This window comes from Poecile atricapillus, chromosome 3 (genome assembly GCF_030490865.1).
Source record: "Poecile atricapillus isolate bPoeAtr1 chromosome 3, bPoeAtr1.hap1, whole genome shotgun sequence".
Classification (NCBI taxonomy): domain Eukaryota; kingdom Metazoa; phylum Chordata; class Aves; order Passeriformes; family Paridae; genus Poecile; species Poecile atricapillus.
In genome coordinates this window covers 5,815,188-5,841,142 of record NC_081251.1, presented here as the reverse complement: position 1 = coordinate 5,841,142, position 25,955 = coordinate 5,815,188, and the positions used below count along the sequence as shown (strand labels likewise).

General features: G+C 43.2%; 1 protein-coding gene across 3 annotated transcripts in view; it reads right to left on the bottom strand.

Annotated features, from left to right (window-relative positions):
* RUNX2 (RUNX family transcription factor 2) overlaps window positions 1–25,955 on the bottom strand; it is a 157,424-nt gene that overhangs the window by 90,604 nt on the left and 40,865 nt on the right. For 2 of the 3 annotated variants that reach the window (XM_058836066.1, XM_058836067.1), the window contains exons 4-5: window positions 12,272–12,445; window positions 3,234–3,395 (exon numbers count right to left, since the gene is read on the bottom strand). In XM_058836066.1, the coding sequence (XP_058692049.1) occupies window positions 3,234–3,395; window positions 12,272–12,445 (336 nt within the window). The remainder of the gene's footprint in view (window positions 1–3,233; window positions 3,396–12,271; window positions 12,446–25,955) is intronic. The other variant, XM_058836068.1, reaches the window with a different exon arrangement.

Here is a 25,955-nt window from a genome sequence, read left to right as displayed (position 1 = left end):
AACTCTCGCCTGGCTGTCCCCTCTTGTCACGGACTTGTGCAGAGACAGAAGGTCCCCCCTGAGCCTCCTTTTCTCCAGGCTGAGCTTCCCCAGCTCCTCCCTCAGCTGCTCCTCATCAGAGCTGTGCTCCAGACCCTTCCCCAGCTCCATCCCCTTCTCTGTACAAGCTCCAGCCCCTCAATGCCTTTCTTGTTATGAGGGTCCCAAAACTGAGCACAGGATTCAAGGTGTGGCCTCACCAGTGCCCAGGGCAAGGGGATTGTCGCTGTCCTGGTCCTGCTGCTGCACTACTCTGGATACAGGCCAGGTGCCTTTGGCCTTCTTGGCCACCTGGGCATACTGCTGGCTCATGTATCCATCCCAAGACGGGGAAGAACACCACCACTTTGGCCATAGGATGAGTGTGTTTTTGGTCAAAGAAAATGATTAAAAGTAGCTGTTGAGGACTTCCACTGACAATAAAACCAGGAGCTACTCCTGTTTTATTGGATGGAATATTTTCAACATCTGGGTGAGAACAACTTTAGCAGTTGTCCAGGTAAAGCCACGGAGGCCTGTGGAAAGGCTGGGTGATGTGAAATTAGGGCAGATAGGAAGTTCTGTGCCTGTAGGTGTGACAGCCAAAGCCTAAGGGGGAGGTTTTACTCATTTTTCCTCCTGCATGATGTTAAGCAACAGGCAGTAAATGTGGCATTCATTAAAATGACCTTGTATACTTTTAACAGCCTCGATAATCAGGTTTCTGCCACTGTATTGGAAAGGGACTTTTTTATTCAAGGCCTTATAAAACTCTAATTTCTCCCTCATGCTTTTGGGACGTCTGAAGTTTTCTAAGGATTCTAGTGTTTCTTTGCAGTAATTTTCTACCCTCTTCAAAGTTTTGTTCCCTTCCTAAATATGCATTAAGTAACTGAGTGGAGATTTACATTTCTTTGAGTGTGACGGATTAACTGCTTGCTGTACAGGGCAACTTAAAACTTGCATTTCTCTCTCCCTTTAGATATAGGAGGTGTTGGATGTTGACCTCCCTCCCTGTGGCACTCCCAGTGAAACTCTTGAGAAGCACTGTCAGGTTTGCAGCTGAGGCTGCAATGTGCCTTCTTGCATCCTGAACATCCGAGCGGGTCCCTCAGCCAGGAATGCCTCTCTCTAGTTCTGAGTAGAGCATTTCTATTCTGAATTTCTATTTCTATTTCTATTTCTGTCAGCAAACACTGCACACAACCTCTGGCACTTGTGGAAGATCGAAGTCCCCCTTTTTCACTCTTGAATCTAACTAGAAGTAAGATCCCCACACTGGGAAAAGGTCGGGACATTGCGGAGGCATCGCTTGAGCCCTGGAAAGATGAAGGACAAGAAGCACAAAGGCAACTGGCCATAGAGAACGGCAGGAAAGTTCAGTCCACGGCCACACAACGTACACAGCCAGGTCTTTTAGTCTCTGCCTGTGCCCACATGCCAGGCACTCACGTCTGAATACACACAGACAAGCAAGGGCTGCAGGGCAAGCATGCGGCGTGCAGCTGCCAGGTCCCAGCCGAGCCTCTCCTGCAGGTACTGCCGCAGGCACAATTGCAAAAATAAGCCATTCGACAGCACAAACCATCAGGAGGCTCTGACTCAAAGGGAACCTGTTTTGGGCCAAACAAAGCATTTCCTCAGCATCAAGCCGATCGAGTTTTTTGACCCAAGTCAGGGCTTTGCATGGAGAGCCCGCAGGAACCTGCTCCAAAACCCTCCAGCCCTCAGCCCACATGGAGATCTTTGGCATCTCTGTGAATGCAGAGTGCACTAGGGCTGCAGAGGGGTTTGCAGCTGTTTGTTTGAGAAACAAAGCTTCCCTCCTCCAAGATGAAAGAAATCATGGAGTCTACGCTAATCAAATCCTCCATGCCTGCTGGCTGCAGTTCAGCTTGTCAGGGATTCAGCTCAGTGGAGTGATCAACATTTCCAGTGCTATGAGCTTGGTGGAAGGGGAAAACACAACAGCAAGAAATTCACCTGGCTGGGAATCAAACAGGTGTATGGCAGCAGTATCCAAGATTATAATAATATCTTGCAAACATGCAAAAAATAGATGTAATAAGACTGATTCTTTGGTTTTCATTAATGAATCATAAAGGCTCTCTTTACATTACACATGCTTTTTTGGCATACACTGCTAATATTTCCACACTTGCAAGGTTGGAGTTTTAAGACTGAGCCTCCCTCCCCTAAGGTTCCTCATTTTTGGCAAGAGGTACAAGGTGACTGTGTGCCATGACAGGCTCTCTCTTACTTTGGGGCAATCAGATTACTTTACACAGATGGTTTTATCACTGAGACCATTAGAGGTGAATTGCGCAATATATAAATGTGCATTTGTTTGGTAAAAAAAAAGTCTCAGTTCCTTACTACTGTCTTGTCTATGTTCCTAAATGTGTTTCCTCTCTCCTGCAGCATTCCAAAGCACAATTAGTCCAATCTTTACCTTTGAGTGACTCAACTTGTTTCTGATAGGCGTCTTAAGTACATATTAACTAAGGAAACAGTCTTTCTTAAGCTACTGGATTGAAATGCAGGAGAGTGAACCTCAGCCTTAACTGCTGAAGAAATAAAGGCATCTATCTGTCAGGATGCCTAACAACACACGCACCACAAAGGTAGAGCACCAAAAAATAGAGAGCATCACATTTACTTTAAAGCACAGAATCACAGAATGGTTTGGGTTGGAAGGGACCTTAAGATCATCTTGTTCCAACCCCCTGCCATGTGCAGGGACACCTTCTACTAGACCAAGTTGCTCCAAGCCCCATCCAACCTGGCCTTGAACACTTCCAGGGATGGGGCAGCCACAGCTTCTCTGGACAACCTGTGCCAGGGCCTAATTACATGCAAGTAAATATCCTTTTGTAAGGGAAATTAAAAAAATAATAAAAAATAAATAAAAAAAATAAAAAAAGAGAGATAATTTGTTCAAAGAATCAGGTAATCAGGTTAACAATTTAAAAATAATCTGATCTGAAATGGACCTAAAGTTATTTGAGAGAGACATGCTCAGAGCAGCATAGCAGCTCTTCCACATTGGAAAAAAAAAAAAAAAAAGGATTTAGAATCCTGCCTGCCATGCAGGAACCCTGGTACCACTGCTGAGGTTTGCTCTCCTTGCCAAGGTTTGTCTGAGGCCATGGAGGCAGCTGCTGCCAGTCCTGTTCCTATCTGCATAATTGTTTTAGGCAAAACAGAGTCTTTACCTGAGAGGCGTCTGGGCACATCGGTAATGGCTGGAAGTCCTGTGCCTCGAGTGGAGGACAGGGGAGTTGTGGAGTGAATGGACGGTGAAGTCATCTGGCTCAAGTAGGATGGGTAAGACTGGTCATAGGACCATGGCGGGGATGACTGCGCCTGCCTGGGGTCTAGGGGGAAAATAAAAACAAACAAACAAAAAAAAATAAAAAAGAGAAGTTTTTTTTAAAAGGAAGAAAAGTTTTAGGGTATCAACAGCCTAATTGAAAGAAGTGGGATTACTGAACATACACACATCAGTACTACCAGGAGTGAGAATGTATTGAAACACAGTTTGCTCCTCAACACTCAGCACTTTCAAGTCTTGGTCTGTGCTTTTCCCTCCCCAGAACAATTTCTGTGGGAAATGAACAGACCAGAGGGCAGAGTTTTAAAAGATCTAGAAGCTGTGATGCAAACTCCTGGTGTCTCTATTCCAACATGTTATACCAAGAGCTGCCAGTCCTCAAGGAATCAGAAAGAGAAGCAGACAACATGGATGAGCCACAGGTCTGATCTCAGGAGGTGGACTTCATGGAATCATGGAATCATAGAATCATTATAGCTGGAAAACACCTCTTACACTGCTGAGTCCAGCACTGCCAGGTCCACTGCTAAACTGCATCCCTAAGCGTCACAGCTACAGGTTTTTTAAACCCTTTCAGGGATGGTGACTCCACCACTTCCCTGGACAGCCTGTTCCAAAGCCTGAGCAACCTTTCAGTGAAGAAAATTTGCATAAAATCCAATCTAAATCTTCCCTGGCACAACCTAAAGCTGTTTCCTTCAGAGGTGGGTAGACTCTACAGTCAGCACTTGGCATGCCTGGCCAGCTGTTATCCAGTTCAAACATCACACAATAGTGTTTTCAGTGCTGCAAATACTAGCCAAGGAGAAAAAAAATGCCATTAATCTTATCAGCATCTGTCAAAAAAAGTCACATTTGAATGCTGGCCCAATTAGTTACAGTACCCTCAATTACAACATATGAAAACAAGTGGCTTGGGATAATTATCAGAAGCTAATGATACCTTTCGATGTATTAGCAATAGCTCACTATGGAGGAAATGATTTTTAGGATAAACACAGTTCAATTTTTGCTGAAGCACTGGTAGGAGACCTAGTTTTACTCACTGATGTTTGGATTTATAAACCAGATGCTCTCAGTTAATATCTGGTGATAAAGATACCACTGAATACCTTGTAAATTATGATTTTTATTTCCTTACATCGACAAAAACAAAGCACTTTCAACCCCAAAGTTTGTTTGAGGCAGTGCACAATAAACAGAAAACTATCTCTGAACCAGCTCAGAGAAATCCTGCACATCCCTTCAAATCCTGCCCAGTATTTTCAGGGAAGCACATCAAGTCTATCAGCTTGGAGAACCTACTCTGTCAGAACACTGTTCTAAAGTCCTGCTTTGCAGACAGCAATGTGACAGCCACATGGCATAAGCAAAGGCTCTTTTTCAGGAAATTCAACTTTTTTTCCTTTTTTTCACTCCTTTCCCTGCTCTTCCACACAGCAAAACCTTGTAGTTTCAGCTACTTCTTGTTTATTATTTCTCTTCAGACATGATTTGTTTGAAGAAATGTCTGGAAAGCAGATACTTCCTTGAAGCAAAATAACTATATATATATATGTATATACATATATATATATATATATAAAAACAACCTTCCAATTTAATTTTAAGAGGATTTTCCTGGAGTTTGTAATTTATATTAGAGCTAAGTAATATAAATGGTTAACATAAACTTTTCAGAAATCCAAAGGACACTTGATCATTAAATGTAATGAACTTCTTTGTTTTAACAGTTTCGAGGCCAGGGTTGTATAGATTGGCACAGGTTCAAATCTGACTGACTGCTCATTGTTACATCTGATATTGACATATTTCTCTGCCTCATTCCACTACAATAATTCACCATACAGTCAATGGTAAATGATCTTCAAGTGGGAACAGAAAGCCTAGGCTTGCTGGAAAAACAATCTTAAAATTAATGGTGTGTTAGGAGCACAATCTCACATCCAAGATCCTTCAAACTCCAAGACCTTGGGTCAATCTCTGCTTCTGAATCAAAAACAGGGCCCCTAAAGTTTTGGGTTTATGTCAGCTCCAATGCTAGGAGGAAATAACATAGCAGGTAAAGGCTGGGAAAAAAAATCATAGTAGAGGATGTTTTTACATCATTTTGGCCTAAGAAGGTGGAAAACTCAGAAAAAATGGTGCCTTTCTGAAGGCTCATGCCACTCCTGGTAGTGTAATCCTCATGGCACAAGAACTTCTTGAGCGTCTCTGGCACTCTCATCACTTTGAACAGCCATGCTAGACTTGGTTTTGCAATTAACACCCTTAATCCATCAACTGTGAATGTCTGTGTGGATGCAAGAATGATGAATAGCAAAAAGTGGTCTTTCAAAGGCTCATGTGGTATTTCAAAACAGTATCTCATACTGCACTGCCAGAAGAAGCATATGGGGCTGGATGGACCATCACTTGACCCCAAAACATATCATATAGTCTTTCAACATGTACCTCAAATATATCAGTCATCCAGAGAACAGGAAATAATGAAGAGAAAAATCCAACCAAATTGAACGTTAGATGATTCATCAGAGCTCAGTGACTGAGGAGAAGGTCACAGTACCTCAGGCCAGAGAGTTACTGTGATTCCTCCACACCGAGGCATGGCTGAGGTCACGGTCGAGGCAGGGTGGGAAATACTGCCCTGGGGCTGACTGGCTCAAGGTATCTTTGACCCGTTAGGAAACTGGAAAGTGAAAATACAAGTTTCACCAGACCCCAGAGCAAATGCCCTGAAGCCAACCCTTGCTTCCTAATGGCGGTCAAGGTTTGCATGGACGTGAGAGAAGAGAGTGGTGAAACACCGTCGCCTTGCCAAGTCAAAGGTGACGTGTGAGCCCACAGGGCAAACATCACTGCTCAGCAGCATTGCCCAATTCAGTGAAAAATTCCACAAGGCAGAGCCCAAGGCTGCCCCAGATAGTCCCTGAAGATGGACAGGCAGCTCATGTGGCACCCTCTGGTTCACATGGAGATGGTCCCTGCAATGGTGTTGGAGCAGTGATTTTGACCACTGAGGCCCACCAGACAATCTCTTCCACACACACCATCAAACCTTCTGAGGGAAGGAGGGTGCTGGGGACACCACAAGATGTGCCAGCTGTCACAACAGCACTTCCAGGGCAGATCCACACAGATCCACATGTGTGAGGCAAACACAAGACCCTTAAGAGGGTCACCTCCTCCTTTCACTGGCCTAGAAGAGGTGGGATGACTGTTTAACTCATACTATTGGGGAAGAAGCTATGAGGTGATCTGTGAGAGGTTTTCTTTGGCCTCCTACACCACAGGCCAGCTTCGCTACTGTCTCTGGCTGGTGGGCTTCCACATGCCCACACGATCCCTGCAAACCAGGGACTTTGCACCATTGCCCAAAGCACCACATGCTCTGCAGGCACAGCACATCTCCCCACCACAAAAAGACAGAACAGATGAGAAACCTTAAAGCTCTGAGGAAGAGTGCATAGGGATTCCTCCCTAAAGGAATCCCTCCAAAACAAGAAAAAATACTTCATATAAAAATAAAATGAACTTTCCAGGAGAAAGCCACCTGCATTCCCATATGGCAGCCATGGGGAAGGGCTAACAGAGCATTCAACAGCAGTGAAGGAGCCAGAGGGCCACTCTGAGCTGGCATTTACACTCGAAAACTTTGGAGTGATTACTAAGAGCAGTCCTCCTTTTGTAAACATTTCTGTTATGCCTGCGTGGGTGTGAGGGGAAGTGCGGCTCTCAGCGTATTCCTTCACAGCAGGGCATATTGTGGGTACACTGAGACAGGCTGGGCACAGTTCAGCTGAAACAAATCAGTGGGGTGAGGCCTAAACTAATACACAAACAGCTCCATCCTGTTTTCACTTCCAGGTGAACCTCCACAAAGCAGGAAATATTGAGTATTGCGTATTGTTTTGTGTCTAGGTTTTGCTGTCACATTTATAGTCATGGGACACAGACAGGGCTCTTGACCTTTGTTGTCTCTGACTGACTGCATCAAATGGTCGGTGGATATTGATGCTTAATGGAAAATAAGAGTCTTTAAAAATTAGTCCAAGAGTAGATGCACCACATAAAACAAAAATTATAAAGGAAAGAATGAAAAAGCCCTGGTGACCCATTCTCCCACCAGTGACATTGGATTTCCAGTATCACAACTTCTCTTCTTCCAACAGAAATCATCATAGGGTCATACAACAGTTTGGGTTGGAAGGAACCTTGAAGATCATCTAGTTCCAACCCCCTGACATGGGGAGGGACACCTTCCATGTTCTGAAGTGTCAATGGAGAGAAGAAAAAACCTGCAAAAATCCCTGAAGAACAAGTTTTTCCACTACTTTGGCATTGAGGTGTGAAGCACACTGATTTTCTATAAGAAAAAATAAAACAAGTCCCCCTTTTTTCCAAGCTGAGTTACATGAGGAGAGCATGATCACAGGCTGGCAGCTCCTCGGTCTACTGTCTATAATACCCAGACATCACATGCATCACACTCTCATTTAAACCCAGCCATCAGCTCTAGCTCTGGCTGCTGCTGGTTGGATTAGTGCTACTGCCAATAGTAAAAAACAAGCTGTCTGGAGCTATCTCTGGTAAACACTTAGAGAAAATATCCTCACTTCTGATCTTAACAAAGCCAAGATGACTTTCTGCATGAGTAACCCAACTATTGTTGTAACACTAACCCCCTCAGCAAAACAACAACAGCAAAACACAATCTTCTTCTCTTCTCTAACTCCTTCTTACGCATCTTTAAAAGCCCAGGGCTTCATCTGAATTGCCCAGCTCAATCACCAAAGTCAAATCCAGTGGAGTAACACCCCAATGTACAGAAAAGTAATTGATACCAGATTTTGGCCTGAAGAACCTCTAAATCCATTTCTCCTCCCACCCCTCCAAGAGTCACATTTTTGAAATGAAAAAAAAAACGATAAACTCAATGATTCATGCCAGTGGGCAGCTAAGTTTTAAAAGGGGGGTAGAGGGAAATAAAGTTAAACGAATAATAAGAGGGGCACAAGCTTTATGAAATGGAGGTCCACAGTGGCAACTTGCCAGTTAACCAGAGGATGCAATCAATTTGCATAAAATACAGCAGGCTGCAGATTCAGTGTGCACTGTCCCTGAAATCAGTCCCTGTCTGCCAGTGAAGATGTATCCCCTCACTACCTTCCTCTTAAGCCAGCTCTGAAGACTTTCAATCTGCTTAAGAAATGATGAGAAATGGAAGCATAACATCCCTGAAGTGCGTGGAGAAGGGGAAGAGGAAAAGGAAAAAAGTGAAGGTTTCACAGGACTTGCCTTTGAGGGCTGTTATTTCAGTGATGAAAGTCACAGGTTGCCTATAGATCAGCCAGTGCCACAGTGGTGATGGAGCATGAAACCTCACTTAACTCCCACTTTGCTGTCCCTGCAGCCCAGCCGATGGGGTCCTCACCCTGACCACATTCCTGCCATTACACCCATGGCTTTTCCTGGCCTACAGAAGCTAATCCTCATCAGTTGCATCTTAAAAAAATAAAAACAAGTTTTCCTCATCTCATACTGGAACACTGATGTAACAGCTCAGTGTCTGAACGGGAATGTAATCGGATACGTGAACAAGTTGCACGAGCCCGTTAGGGAAAGGAGAAAAAAAATAAAAAAAGCAAATATACCAGTGACCAAATGTGAATGGACAGGATTCCTGATTTACGGGCAGCAAGCAGGGTTCAAATTGGATCTGCACTGCCTCAGCAAAGGCAGCTGCTTATTGGACCATTTGTTTTTTAATCACCCTTCGATGTAACTTTTGCTGAATCCTAGTTAAAATGCCATGTTGAATAAGGGCAACTCTGTGCCATGTCCTGCCACAGCCCAGTCCTGTGGTAGGTTAAGGACTGTGCTGTGATTTGTACAACCTGTACTCTGATACTCCAGGAAAATAAACACAACCTAGGCAGAGAAAAGAAATATAAGAGTGAACCCTAAAGTGCTGAGTTCTTTCAGACTCAGGTGTGGGTGAGCCAGGCTTTAAATAATATGTCTGTTTAATCATGCAATAGCTATGCAAGGCCTCAAGTAGAACGAAGAAAAATGTTTATGTGCTTACTAGCAATAGTATGGATTTTAGGTATGAAACCAGTATTTACTGTTCCAGTTATTAGAAATTTATTATTTTCCCTAAATAATAACTAGGTAAAGAGATAATGAAACCATGGTATTTCTAAAGGAATGCTTAGTTAATTCTAATAAAGGTAATTAAAAAATCCTGGTTTTCAGACAGAAGGGTCTATTCCCTTTTTGATGTATACCCAAGGCAGTGCTTATGTTAAGAAGCCAGTGGCATTCCACTACAACAAGGAAACTGGTGTTGAAGGACAGCTCAAGCACCTCACTCCCTATCACCACACTGAGCAGGGGGATGTTCAGCAATTTCCCACCCAACACCCGATCAAAGGGATACTCATCCATGGCATCACTTTTATCTGTCCTTGACATGGTTTGTGCACCAAAGAGTACCCATTCATCCCACAAGAAGGATCCCAGAATAGGGACAGATTGCCAAAAAGCATCCCAGCACTTTGGTGGAGTATCAGAACATGTTGAGCTTTACAGATTATAGTCAAGGTCCTGAAGAGCACCCAAAAACCTGGTGGAAAGCCACTGCAATTCCCAGAGCTTGCACCCATGTAACATGCTCATACCAATCACCTAATTAAATAGGATGGCCACCAGAGAGCAAATGGAGAGCTGGCTGTTGGACTTTTCAAAACTGAGGGGGCAAGAGTGGGAAACAACATTAGAAATACTGTATTAGACCACTTATTCACTACAGAGTCCTCACCATTTTGGGGAAAATGAGAGCAATTTGGATTCTAATGTATCCTATAACCTTGAATTTGTCCAACAATAAAAGCACCTAATCTACAAGAGATGGGAAATCCAGCCTGCATCCCTCAGCTCAGCTCACTTCCCTCTGCCCTACCAGCACCACATCTTCCCTCTTCTTGATGAAGTCTCAGCTGGTGCTTTGAACTGCTGCCTTAAATTTGCAGAGAAGGCAGGGAATGCCACACAGCTTTGTTTCCAGTCAGGCTTATTGAAAGCTCATCTGAAGTTTTCATCTCCCAGATCTGTAAATGCTGCTGCTGCCTCATAACGAGGCAGAGAAGTAGTCTATTAATCAAAGCCAGCAGAACATTTTCTACAGGAGGCATTTATGTGAAGGAGAGCAGCATATGAGGTTACACTTAGTTAGGAAGAAAATTACAAGGGGATCTCAGTTCTTGTGCTTCAGGGCATAAGCTGATCACCAGATGGGGTCAGGAAGAATTTCACCCTCTTTCGTTCCTAGATATAGTATTGCACAATAGGTAAACTATGGAGGCACAAGGAAGAAGGAAAAAAAAACTGCTTATAGCCTGGATTTCTTGGGAACTATGTCTACAAACATTGCCAGACAGAAGACTAGGTTAGAAAAAAATGCTGTGTTTTAGTTCAGCAGTTCTTACCCAGAAAATTATATGCACAAGAGCCCTGACTTCACATGTCCAATGAACATAACATGAAGCCTAGCCAAAAAAACCTGCTCTGGGAAGCTGGGGGGCAGCAGGTAGTATGTAATGGGTACAGCCAACGCATTTAATATATTATAAAAATTTTACACTACTTAAAGTTAGATTTCTAGATCTAGGAGAACTTTGCCACAGCTCATGGGAACAGTTTTTTTGTTGAAATTCCTTGAACACTTTGGGTTCAAACTAACTCACTTCTCTTTCTTACTGCAAATTAATAAACCGGTTGAACTTAAAAAAAGAAGGAAAAGAAAGAAGAAGAAAGCCACAACACTTTGTTAAAACCGCTGAGTTTCAGCTGGTATCATGTCAAAACCACTTGAAACATGAAACTAGAAATCTTCCTAGGTTGACTCAAAGACTATGTCTATACTAGGAGTGCTTTACCAGGAAAAGAATGCTGGTGTATAATGCTGGCAAAGGACTCTGCTGTGGATGCAACTGTAGCAGCAGAAGTGAGTATTAAACAGGTCTACGGAATTGGGCCAAGAGCTTTGTTGACAGACTTGCATCTAGGTGAAGTTCTTCAACAATTCTAACAATTGGTTCAGGGGTAACACCTCTTTACACCCTGGATAGACTCGAACACGTCAGCACAAATTTAGAATCTAGAAATGCCCAAAATTAGATAGAAGTTGTTTTGAAACTCTTTTGAAAAATTTAACCAGCTCCGACTTTAGAAAAAACAACCTTGGTTTATTTTGTAGGCTTCAGTTTTGCTGCAAGCTTCTGGCATAGCTGCAGTTAAACATCTTATTTCAGCTTTCTAATCTGTGACACATGGTGGGTGCTTTATGATTTCTCTCAGCACAATGAAATCTGTCTCTCAGCATGCAATCATAAATGTTGCATACAACCCTCATGAGCAACCTTTGGAGATTTCTACATAACCCAGTTCAGTTATTGTAACCATGGTCAGCACTGGTGGTAGAAGGGAACCACCATGTGAGAAGATTGTATTATTATTCTGATAAAAAGACCATTAAGTGCTGGCTGCTTCCCTTAACATGAGTGCAAAATAACAAGGCTGAATAAAAATGTTCATTCTATTGTATACTAAAGGTACTGTTGCAACATGGAGAAGGCAGAGCAACGTGGCAGTTAGAATTTCACCAGATCCCTACTCAAATGACCTGGATTGACTATTTTAGATTTATGGCAAAAAGATATTAAAAAAAAAAAAAAAAGAAAAATAAAAGACATTTTCAGCTTCAAGCACTATAGAAAAATCTACTTCCCACCTAGCTTTGCTTGGAGAACATCCCCCACTCCGTAACAGCCTCTTTGACTGCAGCTGAGACACAAATATCCAAAAGCAATTACTACCAAAGCCTGTGCAAGTCAAACCTATGGTTCTGTCTCTTACCTGTAATCTGACTCTGTCCTTGTGGATTAAAAGGACTTGGTGCAGAGTTCAGAGAGGGCCGTGGGCTCTGGGTCGGGACCCCTACTCTCATACTGGGATGAGGAATGCGCCCTAAATCACTGAGGCGTTCAGAGAACAAACTAGGTTTAGAGTCATCAAGCTTCTGTCTGTGCCCTGGAAACAGCAAATCATAAAATAAAAGCGTTAATAACAAGATTTAGTAATTTAACACACCCCCAAAAAAAACCCCAAAATGGTCCCTAAGGACCTGTTATTAGATTTAATGGATTTACAGGTATCTCAGCTACTCCCAATACCACAGAAACATTGTGAAGGGGTTGTGTTTTGGACATGGTTGTGCTGGTGAAAGCCTTGTGAAGCACAGCTGTGCCCATACACGTGTAGCATGTTACAATTTGGATCAAAATAAGCACTTATCAGGACACCCACACAAGTTCTTTTTTACTTTTTTTTTTTTTTTTCCTGCTTTAACTACCCAATGTAATTAAAGAGGCAAACTTTCCCTTCAAAAAGCAGCCTCATATGTACATACAACTTATCAGCTGGGACAATTACTCCATGCCTGGTTTATATGTTGTGGATTTGTGCTAAGAAAATGTAAGCTTTTCTTCTCTCTCTTTTTTTTTTTTTTTTTTCTTTTTCTTTAACTCTGTTACAGTTAGTCATGAGCTTTCATTCCTCTGGGAGATTTTCCAAAAAGTAATTAGTCCCTGTCAGTTGAGAAGAGCAGTATCCAAGGAAAACCTCCAAGGCTGCAGGCCAGGATTGGGTCCTACACACCCTTGCATGGTCAGCCTTCCTCAGTGCTCCTACTGCACTCACCCAAAACAGGACAGCTGCCCCTGGATACACTTGGAACACTCATTTAGGGGTGTTTTGCTGTCAAAATATGAAGGGGTAAAATGGCAAAAGCACTGGGATGCCCCCAATGGTCCTGCTCATGTTGTCATTTAGATGTTTCATGGGCAAGAGCTTGCTTCTCTAATGGCTGCATTTTTGCTCCTAGGTTTAATTTCTTTCTGAAGGATGCTTCTTTTCCAATGGTGCCTTCAACTATGAGATGCAGAAGGTGTTATTTCTGTCATTCAGCACACAGAGAAACAGGCATGCACGGAGATTAAGGACAGGACTAATTTTACTTAACTTCAGCCATTCATAAATCAGGCATCTAGTCTAAACTCTTCTAATGTAGACTTCCTCTTCGGTTAATGGAAAGAAATAGCTACTTCCAGAGGGCAATTAATCTCATTTGTCTCTGACACTCGCCTTAAAATGGCATGATTCACCTCCTGAATTTGCTTTCTCTTCCTTCTCTGATCAGAGACGGAGCACACATGACTGGTTTAATTAGACACCCTCGCCATTAGTCAATGTTAAATGGAATGAAGCTTACCCTAAGTTACAGATCAAGGTCATGCAAAAAGCTGCTGGCAGAGCTAAAAGGGGGGCCCAGCCTCCTTGATTTCAACCCAGAACCATATCTGCCTCCACCCCTATAAGCAGTTCTGGGGCACTGGCACAAGCAATAACTGGGGCGGGGGGGGAATATTTTAATGCTTGTAAAAATTTGAAGGGTCCCTGGTAGGGTTTGGCTTGAAGACTTCCAAATAATCACCAGTGGCTTGAGATAATCTGTGTTGTCCCTCAACAGTATGAATATAGCCATCTGTCTGGAGTCTACAAGAATTCAGCTCTGCAGTCATGGGAAGATTTTCCTATCTATCTTTGGGCCATAGAACCCATTCCAATACTGTTTAATTCATTTCAGAAGCAGAAATGAGGCCACTGAATCTTGAGATTGAACTATCATGCTACCACTGCTAGAAAAGATGCTTTTTAATAGTAATTCTCACCACAGTACTGAGATGGTTCACACCATCTAATTGATACCACAGTGCCAACATGACACAGAGGCAATGCAATATCCAAACTAAATAAATTCAAACTGGATTCAGAGAAATCATAGCTCTGCACAGAGAAGGATTCAGGTTGGGAGATGAGAGAAAAGTTGATGGGATTTAACTTTGGACAAACTTCTCTAGCAATTTAAAAAAAAATTAATTAGTTGACCCATAATTTGGTACTTTGAAGTCTGGGTTTTCTCCCCCATAATGAGTCAGTCTATAAGCACAGGGTAGGTGGGAGACTTCTCATTAGGGAGAAAGTGCTGTTCCATGTTACAGTTGCCATGAGTGCCAACTCCTCTCTTCAGAAAGTGTCAACCACTTGAAATAGGGAATGATTTTTGGCGGGCTTGTAAAAACTCCACAACAGCAGCTTGATTAACAGGGTTACATCCAAGCTCTAGTCTTCAGCACTATATTCCAAATCCATTTAAACCAAGATTTGTACAAGTTGGATGCTGCTAAATCTGAAGAAATTGCTTTCACATACACATGCAAACAGTATTTTCTTGGGATTTCTCCCTCTTCTTTTCCTTCACAATTTTTATGTATTTGCTTTTCCCTTTGCCAGTCATATTTTCCACTCTGTTTTTTAGACTTCTACTTTCTCCCCCTTTTTCTCTTCTGTTCATTCCTGACCATGCTTTGGCAAATTGAGCAACCTGGGGTAGTGGAAGGTGTCCCTGTCCATGGCAGGGGGTTGGAACAAGATGATCTTTAAGTCCCCTTTCAACCTATACCATTCTGGGATTCTGTGAAATCTCAAAATAAGACAAATGTGCCAGCCCGTCTCCAGTCTCACACACCAGAGCTGATTTTAGTTGGGAATGAATTCACTCCCAAAGTGAATTTTATTTAGGATTTCTGTAGAAAAAACGCTGTGCTATGTTCATGTAGTGACCTTTTAACTAAAGAACCACTAACAAACTGGTGCATAATCTATTTCAATGGTCCTCAGGTAACTTGATAAATAATTAATTACACAGGTCACCACCACTCCTGCACTAACCTGTGCCAGATAACCCCCAGCCTTGTTTCCATCACATTCTGTTTGATCATACATAGCTTTGTTAGACGAGAGTTTATACTTAATTATGTGCATTATAGCAGAGCTCTGTATAACAAAGCACTTTAGGATAGGCGGGGGAAAAAAAAAAAGGAAAGAAGGGGCATACAGGAACAACAAAAAATATTTCCACATCTGGTTGAATTGAAATGATCTATAGATGTGTGGGTTTGGGTGTTGCCACTTCCCCCCTCACCCACCCAAAAAAAAAAAAAAGGAAGGAGTAGGGAAGAGAGAGCTCTATGCACATCTGGAAGACCCCAGGCATCAATGGAACTGCAAGTCCCCAGAAACCAGCAAGGGGCCAAAGGCAGCCTTGCCTTCCCCTTCTGGACATTTAAAATTTAGGGCTGCAACACGGAGTCATGTTGTGACAAAGGGATCCACAGAAGGATCCGCAGTCCCCGAGTGAAATACCCCAGGGAGACGAGATGACAGTGCAGCTTTGCACGTTATGGGTTACTCTGCTTTGATAAAGGCTGAGACGTGCTCACACTGAAAGTAAGCAGGAAACTCAACAAAACCTTTGTATTCAGGAGGTGCTCACAAAGATGTGTGGGCAACTTAAATAAATGTTCTGCCTTGATTTCTGTGTGGGGAAAAAAAAAAATCCTGTTAAGTATGGAGGAGCCATGAGGTATGGACTGAAAACACTTTAAAAAGACCTTCTGAGTAGCACATAAGCAGCAATGAAATATGTGATACATGTTTAAAACTCATTCCACAAGCTGCTTTTCATCTCTCATTGATATATGTGTCCGTTGACAGAGAAATTCCTGATCCCAGGGGAGTGTGCTAAGAAAAGCTGTATTCCTCAGTCTCAGTACTGAGGCGTAATTTTATTTCAGGAAAAAAGATTAGGGTAGCAAGTGTGGATAGCTGAGGGAGAATCCATGATCTGCTGCAGCACTGGGTACATGAAAAAGCAATATAAAAGCTATGTGAAGAGTAGAATAAAACAGTGTAACAGCTACCCCAATACCTGTAACACTGCATTTAGTGCTCGTTGCTCTGTGGCAAAGATGAGTTTGTAGAACGGATTTGGCTTGGAGGGAAAAAAAAATGCTTGTGAACATAAGCAGTCTTGAACGTAAAATATTGTCAAAAATAAATGAAAGCTGACACATGAGTCTCTGACTAAGGATGGGACTCAGTGGCTACTGGAAAAGATCAGGTTACAGGTGAGGAGATGGGAAAGAGATGAGAAAAACTGAGAGTTCACAGTCAAGAGCTAAACAAGCTGTTCTGATTTGTCTGCTGGCACAATACAAAACATGCTGGATATCAGAATCCAGTGTTTGCTCCAAAATAACAAGAAATATTCTGATCTTTCACTGCTACTCAGCTGTTTCAAGCCAAACACCGACCTGAGTATAAGTTTCTGGAAACAGAAACATTGGCATTAATCCTCTCCAGTGTCAATTTTGGCCATTTTACATGAATCAAACCAGAAATCAGTGCTATAAGGTCAGTGAAAACTGCAGCCAGCCAGTCAGTGCCTGTGCTGCTGCTTCTGCTCGCCAGCCCAGCACAGCCTCAGAACATGTTTGTGTGGCCCATGGAAGCTGATGTTCAATTATCACATCCCAGGCATGGCAGAAGATGTGAGGAGCCTTCATCTCCAGCTTAATCATTTCAGTTTAAGCTAAGCAAAGGGCTGTCTCCCAGATCAAAGCAAGGCAATCTCGAGTCTGCTGGATGTGGTAACTGGAAAGGGACGTGAGCTCGTCTCTCATCACTGAACTTCCACTGCTCTGCTGGAGAAGGCAAGATGTAAATTGGACTGTGGAAGAGGCTGACTTGCAGAATGTAAATGTGGTGTTGATGCTTGAAGATTTTTACCTCCTCAGGGAGGAGGGGTGTGCGTTTTTATCTTTCAGCTTGTGGGTGTGGAACTGAAAACTAATCAGATTATGCTACACGTGGCCTTGCCAGATGCTGACACTCAGGGACTCCCTTTCTTTGTACCGTGTACACCACCCACCAGCTTTTTTGTGTGGTTTTTTTTTTCTCTGGTACCCAGGAGATCTGGTTACCAGATTTTCAGCAGATGCTTTTATCAGTCTCCACTGGGTTAGCTATTTTCAGTCATCACCCAGTTCTATCTTTTTCTGCTTTTGCCTTAACAAGAAGAAGTATCGTGGGAGTCAGGTGTCTCCATAAAAGAGCCAAGGGATGGCAGAAGGGTGATGGCAGTAAGAGCCTGGGCTCTCACCTGCTGGAGACACATTTTCTGGGACATCCCAAGCAGAATGGAGGGTGATGACCCATTGTGAAATGCCACCATGGCTTCTGTTTGCTCTATGTCATGAGTGCACTCAGCACCAGATAGTGAAGTTTGGAGTCGTTCCATGGAGTGACTACAGCTGGAAAAGGCAGACAAAAATTCTTTGAACTCCAGGGCTAGTAACCAAGAATTTCTACAGCTCTGGGTGCAGTGAACCCATTGGAAAAGAGATTTTTCTTCAGGTTAAGGCGTGGAAGAAAGAAGAATCACCTGTTTCATGACCTGTGAATTTGTAGTCTGTGCACCTCTGTCTCTTGACTACAAAAGAAACACAACAGAGATCAAGAACCCAAGTTTTGATCATTCCCACTGCTCTCCAAAGGTGAAGTGCTTTAAAGAGGTAAAGAGTGGGCACATTTTTTCCTACTAACCCTATATGTCTTTGAGACAAGCTATCTGATTTTTTCTCTTTTAACGGAACACCAGCAGCATTCCACTGTACATTGTAGCGTGTACTCTTCTGCATGCACATTGTAGAAGACAATTTCACACTACAAAAAAAAACAAGCTGCCTGTCTTCTGAATTTCATCACAAATTCTCCTTAAATTCTCTCTGCAGGCCTACCTGCATTTCATCCTGTTTGGTTATGTGGATCAGGGGTGACTGAAAGGTACTGATATGGGCTTGACTGAATTCAGCTACAGGCTGATAAAGCTGAAGTCAAGGGACCCACATTTATGCCACAGTAAAGGAGTGGAGTCCTGAGCCTAAGGCTTCCTAACAGCTGTTGTGGAGGGACTGAATAATGCTAAGCGTTCAGCATGAAGCAAAAATATTCACTGTTCTGTTACAAATTTCAGACAATACTTTACTGGATCAAGATGTCACTCCAAAGCAGTGTCAATCTATGCACTGGAGATAAAAATAAGGGAGCCATAAACCAGAAGACCAGAAGATTCACATCAGCTTTTTGCAAGGAAAAAAACTCTGAAGAAAGTCATGAGGGTCCCTCTTGTGTCCCTTGTCTTGTGACAAATTGTCACCCAGGGCTGGTTTCTCCCCACCAAATCCTACTGAATGCACCCAATCCAAAGTTCATGGAAAAAACCCCAAAACACAAGAGCCAAACAATTTTTGCCCAGGAAAGGAAAAAGTTTGGAACCCTTCCAGTCTCTTAGGTAAAGACACAATTATGAGAAGAAAAATATAATCCACCCAAGAGACATAATTACATAATTAGGCCATAGGCTGTGCATAGGAAAGGTTCTTATAGTTCATAAAACAAGGAGCTACATAGGTGCAGTAACTGTAGTTAATTCACTCAATGAAAAAAAAAACCTAAAAAAAGTTTGTTTTTTAAATAGCTGAGGGCACCAGTTTGCATTAGACTGGGAGCTCATTCTCCTGACTGTACACAGAGCCCTGTTCGTGCCAACAGGAGTCACTCAGGCGCAGGCAGAAAACAAGCCCCTGTCTCTTTTTGTTCTTAAAAAAAGGCATATTTTTTACCCAAAGCAGCTAAGGCCTGTACCTGAAACTACTGCAGAGAAAAGGAAATAAATAAAGACAACGAATGCACACTGTGGAGGGACTCAGCTCCTGTGAAACAGATCTAATGTGTATCCATTTGCCAAAATCCTAATGAGCCTGTCCTCCCTGACCCCTGCTCTGCAGAGTACTGGTATGGATCCAAAAGGGCCAGATCCAGATCCTGAAAACCAGTGACATTATCCTCTTCCCAGAGTTATGGCTCCTACTCTGGGTGAGCAGAGGCAGAGGGAGGTTGGAACCTTAGTGCTGAGGCCAAGCCTGTGGAGCTTGGTGTCTGTCATCTGTCTGTCATCTCTGGTGTCGATGTCATCTCCCCACTGGGAGCAAAAGAAATGTCCTCTCGGCCTGCCCAGCACAGGACAAAAAGAGTAGGCTGGAGGGAGGAAGGTGCAGGAAGGGTGAGAAGAAATGACCCATGGGGGTGTAACCTGTGTCCCTTTGTACCCGTGGGAATGACTCAAAAACTTTTGAGGATACAAAGTGCTTTCTGAAATTCAGCTGGGGGCTAAGAAGAGCATGGACCCAGCTGAAAGGTAGACCCATAGGCCAAGGGTTTTCAGCAAACTGCAACAGCTGCAAAGGAGCCTCCTGCTCACAGAATTTCTCTACACAGAGAGGTGAAAAATGCCTCCTTGGAGCGGGGCTCCAGGCTGCTTGTCTGGCAGCTGAGAGACTGATGGGGGCAGGTGGCAAGGGCCAAGCTGGCCAGGGATGCAAAGGGAAAGGTGTGTTAAAGCAGCAAAATTGTAATATTTAACTAATGAAACCAAAACGGTGCTTTGAGGAAAAGGACAGGCTGAACAGGAAAGGGCTCGAGTGCACTTGCTTTTGGACCAGCTCCCTCCTACCCTCCAACTCATCCCAGAGCTGCAGGACTCATGCAGCCCTCTGCTCTGACTCTGTACTGAGGTGAGCGAACCAGGTCTCCCCTTGCTGCAGTGGTGGGGTTGTTCCTTTCTCTTTTCTTTTTGAAAAACTTTTTGATTCTGATTAGGATTTTGAAGCTTGTTCTGCAAATTTGAGCAACATGCCATAGGATCATCAGCCCAAACAGGCCAGGTCAAGGAAGGAGCAGGTGGGACCCCCCTGCACCACGATGCTCTGCCTTCACCTTTATCCATCCTTGATGAACATAAAGGAATCTGTGTTCACGTGTGCCAGGAAACCAGCTAAACATTGCTGGCATGGCTTGGAGACATTAAAGACAACTCATATAAACAGAGACTGTCACGCAAGTCTCAGTCCCTGCCTGAGTTCCCTTTACATGCTGGTATCTGTTACACTCTCCCCCTCCTCCTCCCCCTTTTTTCATCAGAAGCGGGGATGAGGGAGAGCTAGGGCGGTCCCAAAAAGCTCAGGAGCTCCTCATTCTGATTTATCATCCTCATGAATGCAGCAAAATCTTTGAGGAGAAAGGTTCCCCCCTCCACCCCTGCCAAGAAGGTAGCTATCCTGCAAATATCCCACCATTTCTGCTGCTTCTTTGCTGCAGCACCAGGCAGTAAAGATCATAGTGAAGAAGGGGGTAAAGGGGAGGAGAGAAAAAAAGTCTCCTTGAACTGGCTTCCCTCCAGCTGGCAGGAGGGGATGGTTTTTTTAAAGCTTGTGAAACCTGATTACTTTAAAGGAATGAGAATGGGGGGGATGATGTAAACACAGCCATTAAAACAGACTTAAGGCGCTTAGTTTAAATCTAGTGTAGAGCTCTCGGATGCTGCACTGCTCTCTAGACATCAATAGGTGCATTTTCATTTCTGGTTTTGTTTTACACCCCCAAAACCAGGAGTGCACTGCAGACTGAACGCTGCGGTTACAGCAGGAATTCAGGCATGGAAGACACAACAGTTAAGCAATAATGGATAGATGTGTGTGTTTGCTATCTTTCAACAGATTGTTTTGCTGTGTTAGAAAACTACTGTGTTTATATCCATGCAGCAGGTTTTAAGCAGACTGTTTAAACTTGAATAAAGCGGGATATTTCTAAAATAACCTTGCTAATACAATTCAGATGGCTAAAGAAACCTGAAAACGTGGTTAAAAAACAAAAAAGTTGCTGTTTCAATCGACACTGGTGGGTAACATGATCTAAACTCTGAAAGAAAACAGTCTTTACAAGTTCAGCTTGACGGATTATCTTGTGTATCAGCACCCTCTGTGGCAGAGTAGCATTTATCCACGTATCCACCCATGTTAATGCTGTTGCATAATTTACTACAGCCGTGATAGACAGATAATTGCTTTATCCACCCAAGTGTAATAAACGGAGTCTGCTATGTTAATCCTTGTGCTCTTATTGTCGGCAAATGCCAAGTAAGTGAGAGACACACACTGAAAACTCTGTCCTGTCCTTCCAAAACTACTGGAGTTTACCCTCAGACCTGCTAAAGTGTTCTTACTGCATTCCACTCCCCTGCTTGCAGCGCCAAGTATTTTGAGTAGTATCAAGTTATTGTTATATAAAGGGCACCTACACTCAGGCTGTATGGAGGCAGAAGCCAGGATGTAGCAGCCTTTAGGAAAAAGAGAAAAAAATAAAAAAACAACCAACCACCCTCAAACATCTTTTCTTACTCAGTAAGTATAACAGGCCAAGTATTTTCTGTTCCTGGGCATAGCACAGAAAGTAATTACCTGTCCTTCTAAAACTGGACATCTATTCAGTTTGTGTGGAGTCTGTCTGACTGTTGAAAAATGTCATTTAGCTGCTGGCCCATCAGTGTTTTCCACAAAAATCTATAAAGATTTTTTATTTTGAATGTCAAAAACAGGCGTATCCTTTAAAAGGTTTACAGATTCCTGGCGGCTCCATGAGCTTAGGTTTGTGGCATCAAATTTGTAATGACAGTTTGATGGATGCCTCCCTTTCTTCCTCCTGAAAGGTATAAGGAATTGGTGGTTTCCCAATAAAAATTACACTTAACACTATTCTTTGCTCTTATTTTTACTTGCAAATGCATAAAATGTCTGGTGCTGCTGGCAATGAGTGGGTTTATGGGGGAACTTTCATGCTACACGGGGCACTCAACTTTTTGTGTACTCAGAGCTCTTGCACAAGCACCTACATGATGTGCAAGTTCTGAGGAAGGACAGCCTTAAGCAGCACATAAACACTGCAGCTGGGCTTAAGAGAAGAAGCACTGGCCCAAAAATGTTGCCAACAATCCTGCAGGTGAGTCGTGGTTTTTAACCCTTGTTATGCTCCACCTTTCCCTGCCAATGCCAGCAGGGACATTTCTGGCTCAGGTGGAGGCTGAGATGGATGGACTTCTGCTTTTAGGTTTTCAAGAGGAAAAAAAAAGGGTAGGTTTAGATTAAATATTAAGAAGAAATTCTTTACTGTGTGGGTGGTGAGATACTAGAAAAAGTTGCCCAGAGAAACTGTGGCTGCCCCAAGCCTCGAAGTGTTCAAAACCAGGTTGGATGGGGCTTGAGCAACTTTGTCAAGTGGAATGTGCTCCTGCCTGTGGCAGGGACTGTTGGAATGAGATTTTTTAAAGGTTTTTAAGGTCCTTTTGAACCAGAATCATTCTATGATTCTATGACATAAAAGATAAAACACAGCCATAGAGGATGAATGGATGAGGGTTTGGTGTGATGAAGTTGCTCACTAACTATCACTACTGATATTGAAATGGAAGGTGTTTTACGCATCTTCAGCCAATTAATAGTTGCTACTTCCTTTAATAACTTGGATGATATGATACAAAGCACAGTTATAAAATCTTTAGATGACTTCCAGTAAGGTAGAGTCTTCAGACTTGGAGAAATAGGTCAGAATTCAGAACGAACTTAGCAAGGAAGAGAAATTGTGCTTGACATGTCATTAGTGAGATGACATGCAGTAGAAGTTAAGTGCTTTGTGTTACACTTTGGAACAAAAAGGCAAATGCACCACAATGACAAACCTATTAACCAGCAGCACTGCAGAGCAGATCTGGGGGCGGAAGGGAGTAGCAAGTTCAATATGAGTCAATAATGGCATTCTGGTTTTTTTTCAAAAATATGAAGTAAATGCATTTCTGGGAAAGATTAATGGTCATATTGCATACAAGACATAGAAGGTATCTATTACAGGCTGCTCAGAAGTGGTGAGACATCAGCTGGACTGCTTTATCCAGTGTGGGACACCACCCTCTAAGAAAGATGCAGACAGATGAGAGAGAATCCAGAGAAGAGCAACAGGAGCGATAACAGATTCAGAAAGCATGAGCAACATGGAAAAGTCGAAGGAAATACATTTTGTTTAGTCTAGAAAAGAGACGAGCAGGAAAGAACATGATAAGAGTAAAATGTTTTCTACAGAAAATGGTAATCGATTGATCTCTGTGTCAGCTGAGAACAGCACAAGAAAAAGCTGCCTTCAGCTGAGGTAGAAGAGATTTAAGAGATTAATGTACAGTATTAACAAACTCCTTTTTAAGTATAAAGGAAAAAAAAAAAAAACCCACAAACTCCAGACTTGGTAAGTAAGTGGAAGGCTCAGTACTGGAGGATTTAAAAATTTGGACAGATGTCAGTGATGATCTAAGTATATCTAATACTTCCTCTGAGGAAAAATGGACTAGGTCGCCTGAGGTTTCTTTTAGCCCTACTGTTCTGGGCTGAGTGATTGTCTGTGCTTGGGGAAGTCACGTACACAATACTTTGAACATGAGTCCATGCAGTCAGCAGCTCCTGCTAACTGAGGGATGCTGCAAAGAGCTCAGGACCTTGAGCTGCCATGAAAGGGCACAGCAAAATGCAGGCAATGTCTGCTCAGCTACTTCTGACTACAGAGAACCCGTGGGGGTTTGGGAATGCTGGTCTTAAACCCTCTATTCCAGGTAATTTCCTGCAACTCTAACTTCACAATAATTATAATTTCTTTGCCTCACAGTGGACATTACATGATTGACTCCACCATTAATTTCAAGAGCAGGACTCTCAGTGTCTACTAGTTTTTGAGAAATATACAACCAAGTAAAACGCAAATTTCACACCCAGTTCTTGAGAGTATTCCTGAAACCCCCAGTGAAGGTCCAGATCCTAATCCATTATTTGTTTTGGTTGTTGCTTTCTTATCTGTGTGTCTGCTGGTTACTCAAAGAGAGATGGTCCCACAAAGAGTAGCCCTGGCCATTCTCTTGTTAAAACTTCTCTCCATGAGTGTGATGAACGAGACACCAAAACAACAAATTTCTTGGGGGAAAACCCCAAACACTAAATGCAGAAGCAAAGGTTTTGGACAACCTGTGTCTTCTATGAGAGCGTAGGGAACACTTCAATGAAGTGGACTGTAAAATCCTGGGATTTTCCAACACGGCAGCCTCATTATTTATGTTATTCTTCCTGAAAGTACTTAACTCATAATTAGCTCTGTTGGGGTTTTGGGTTTTTTTTTTGGTGGAAAGGAAAGAGAAGCTCCTTTCTACTGTCAGCTACACAAACCCAAATCCTATCTTTGCTACAGAAACTCCATCCCTGCATATATTCATCTCACACCAACCCCCCTGGGCCCTAAGGATGGTTGCCTCTACCTGAGACCAGCTGTTTATTAGCACCATGCCCAAAAATCATGAGATGCACACTGCTGGCCAAAGTTCAGCCTGTCCTTATGGGCTCTGCAGGTTTCTAATTCAGTGCCACAAGCAGGTGTTCAACCTGCTCAGGGGTGATACCTCCTACAAAAGCCCCAGGGGGGACAGAGGGGAGGGAGGGGAGTGACACAACTGCATTTGGCCATGAGGAATGTGAGATTTTTGTGAAGGGCTCTGGCAGGGGGCTGACCCTTCTGCCGACAGTTGTTAAAGTTTGTTTAGTGATGGGGAGCCTCCCATGAACTTAAAAACAATAGGAAAACAGAGTCCTGAAGAATAAATCTCGCCCCCTGCCCCGGTTGCCTGCGTGTTTGGCTACCAGAAGGTAACAAATCCCCAGGAATGCGGGCGGTGGGGGATGCGCCTGTGAGGCTGAGCTGGAGGGTGGCCAACACAAGCAGTGGGTGATGCCATTCACAGAGCGGAGAACACCGGGAGAAGCCTGGGAAAGGCTGCAGCTACTGCACAAAAGATGTGCCCTGCTCCTGCAGGGAGCTACTCAGGAGCTCATCCCACAGAAACCCCAAATACCTCTTCTACTGCTTCCAGCCATATCAGATTGAGGAGAAAGAGGGGGTCTCCTCAAAGCTTGGAAGAGGAGATCAGTCCAAGATGGACCTTGATGGGTTTTATTTATGAATCCATGAGTCTCCTGTGCCCACACACCAGGAGAACTCAGAGGATATTAACTTTTGGTCATCAGACAGGACACAGAATATGAGACAAGGAAACCACTGACTTGTCACAAGGCCCCTGACCTCACAGTCCCCAACTGGATTTTTTAAAGAAGATTATAGTTCACAAGCTTTACTTTTACCATGCTGTAACTACTTCATTTTTTCACTGATAAACAGGATTCTGCTTGGGCATGACTGAAAGGGGACTTCAGACAAGGGCCTAGAGTGATAGGACAAGGAGAAATTGCTTTAAACTGAAAGAGAGGAGTTAAATTATATTTTAGGGCAAAATTCTTCCTTGTGAGGGTAGGGAGGCCCTGGCACAGACTTCCCAGAGAAGCTGTGGCTGCCCCATCTCTGGAAGTGTCCAAGGTCAGGTTGCATGAGGCTTGGAGCAACCTGGGATCATGGAAGGTGTCCCTGGCCATGGCAGGGGCTTGGAATAAGATGATCTTTAAGGTCCCTTCCAACCCAAACCATTCAGTGATTCTATGATGCTCTGGGTGCAATCCTCTGGAAAAAAGGGAAAATCTAGGAAACAAAACCTGTATATGCCTAGTTATAAAAAACAGAAGTTGTCCAAATGGGCAGCTGTGTAGTTTATGGCTTTCAAGGGGCACACAAGCATATACATACAACTGTATATGTACATATATATATA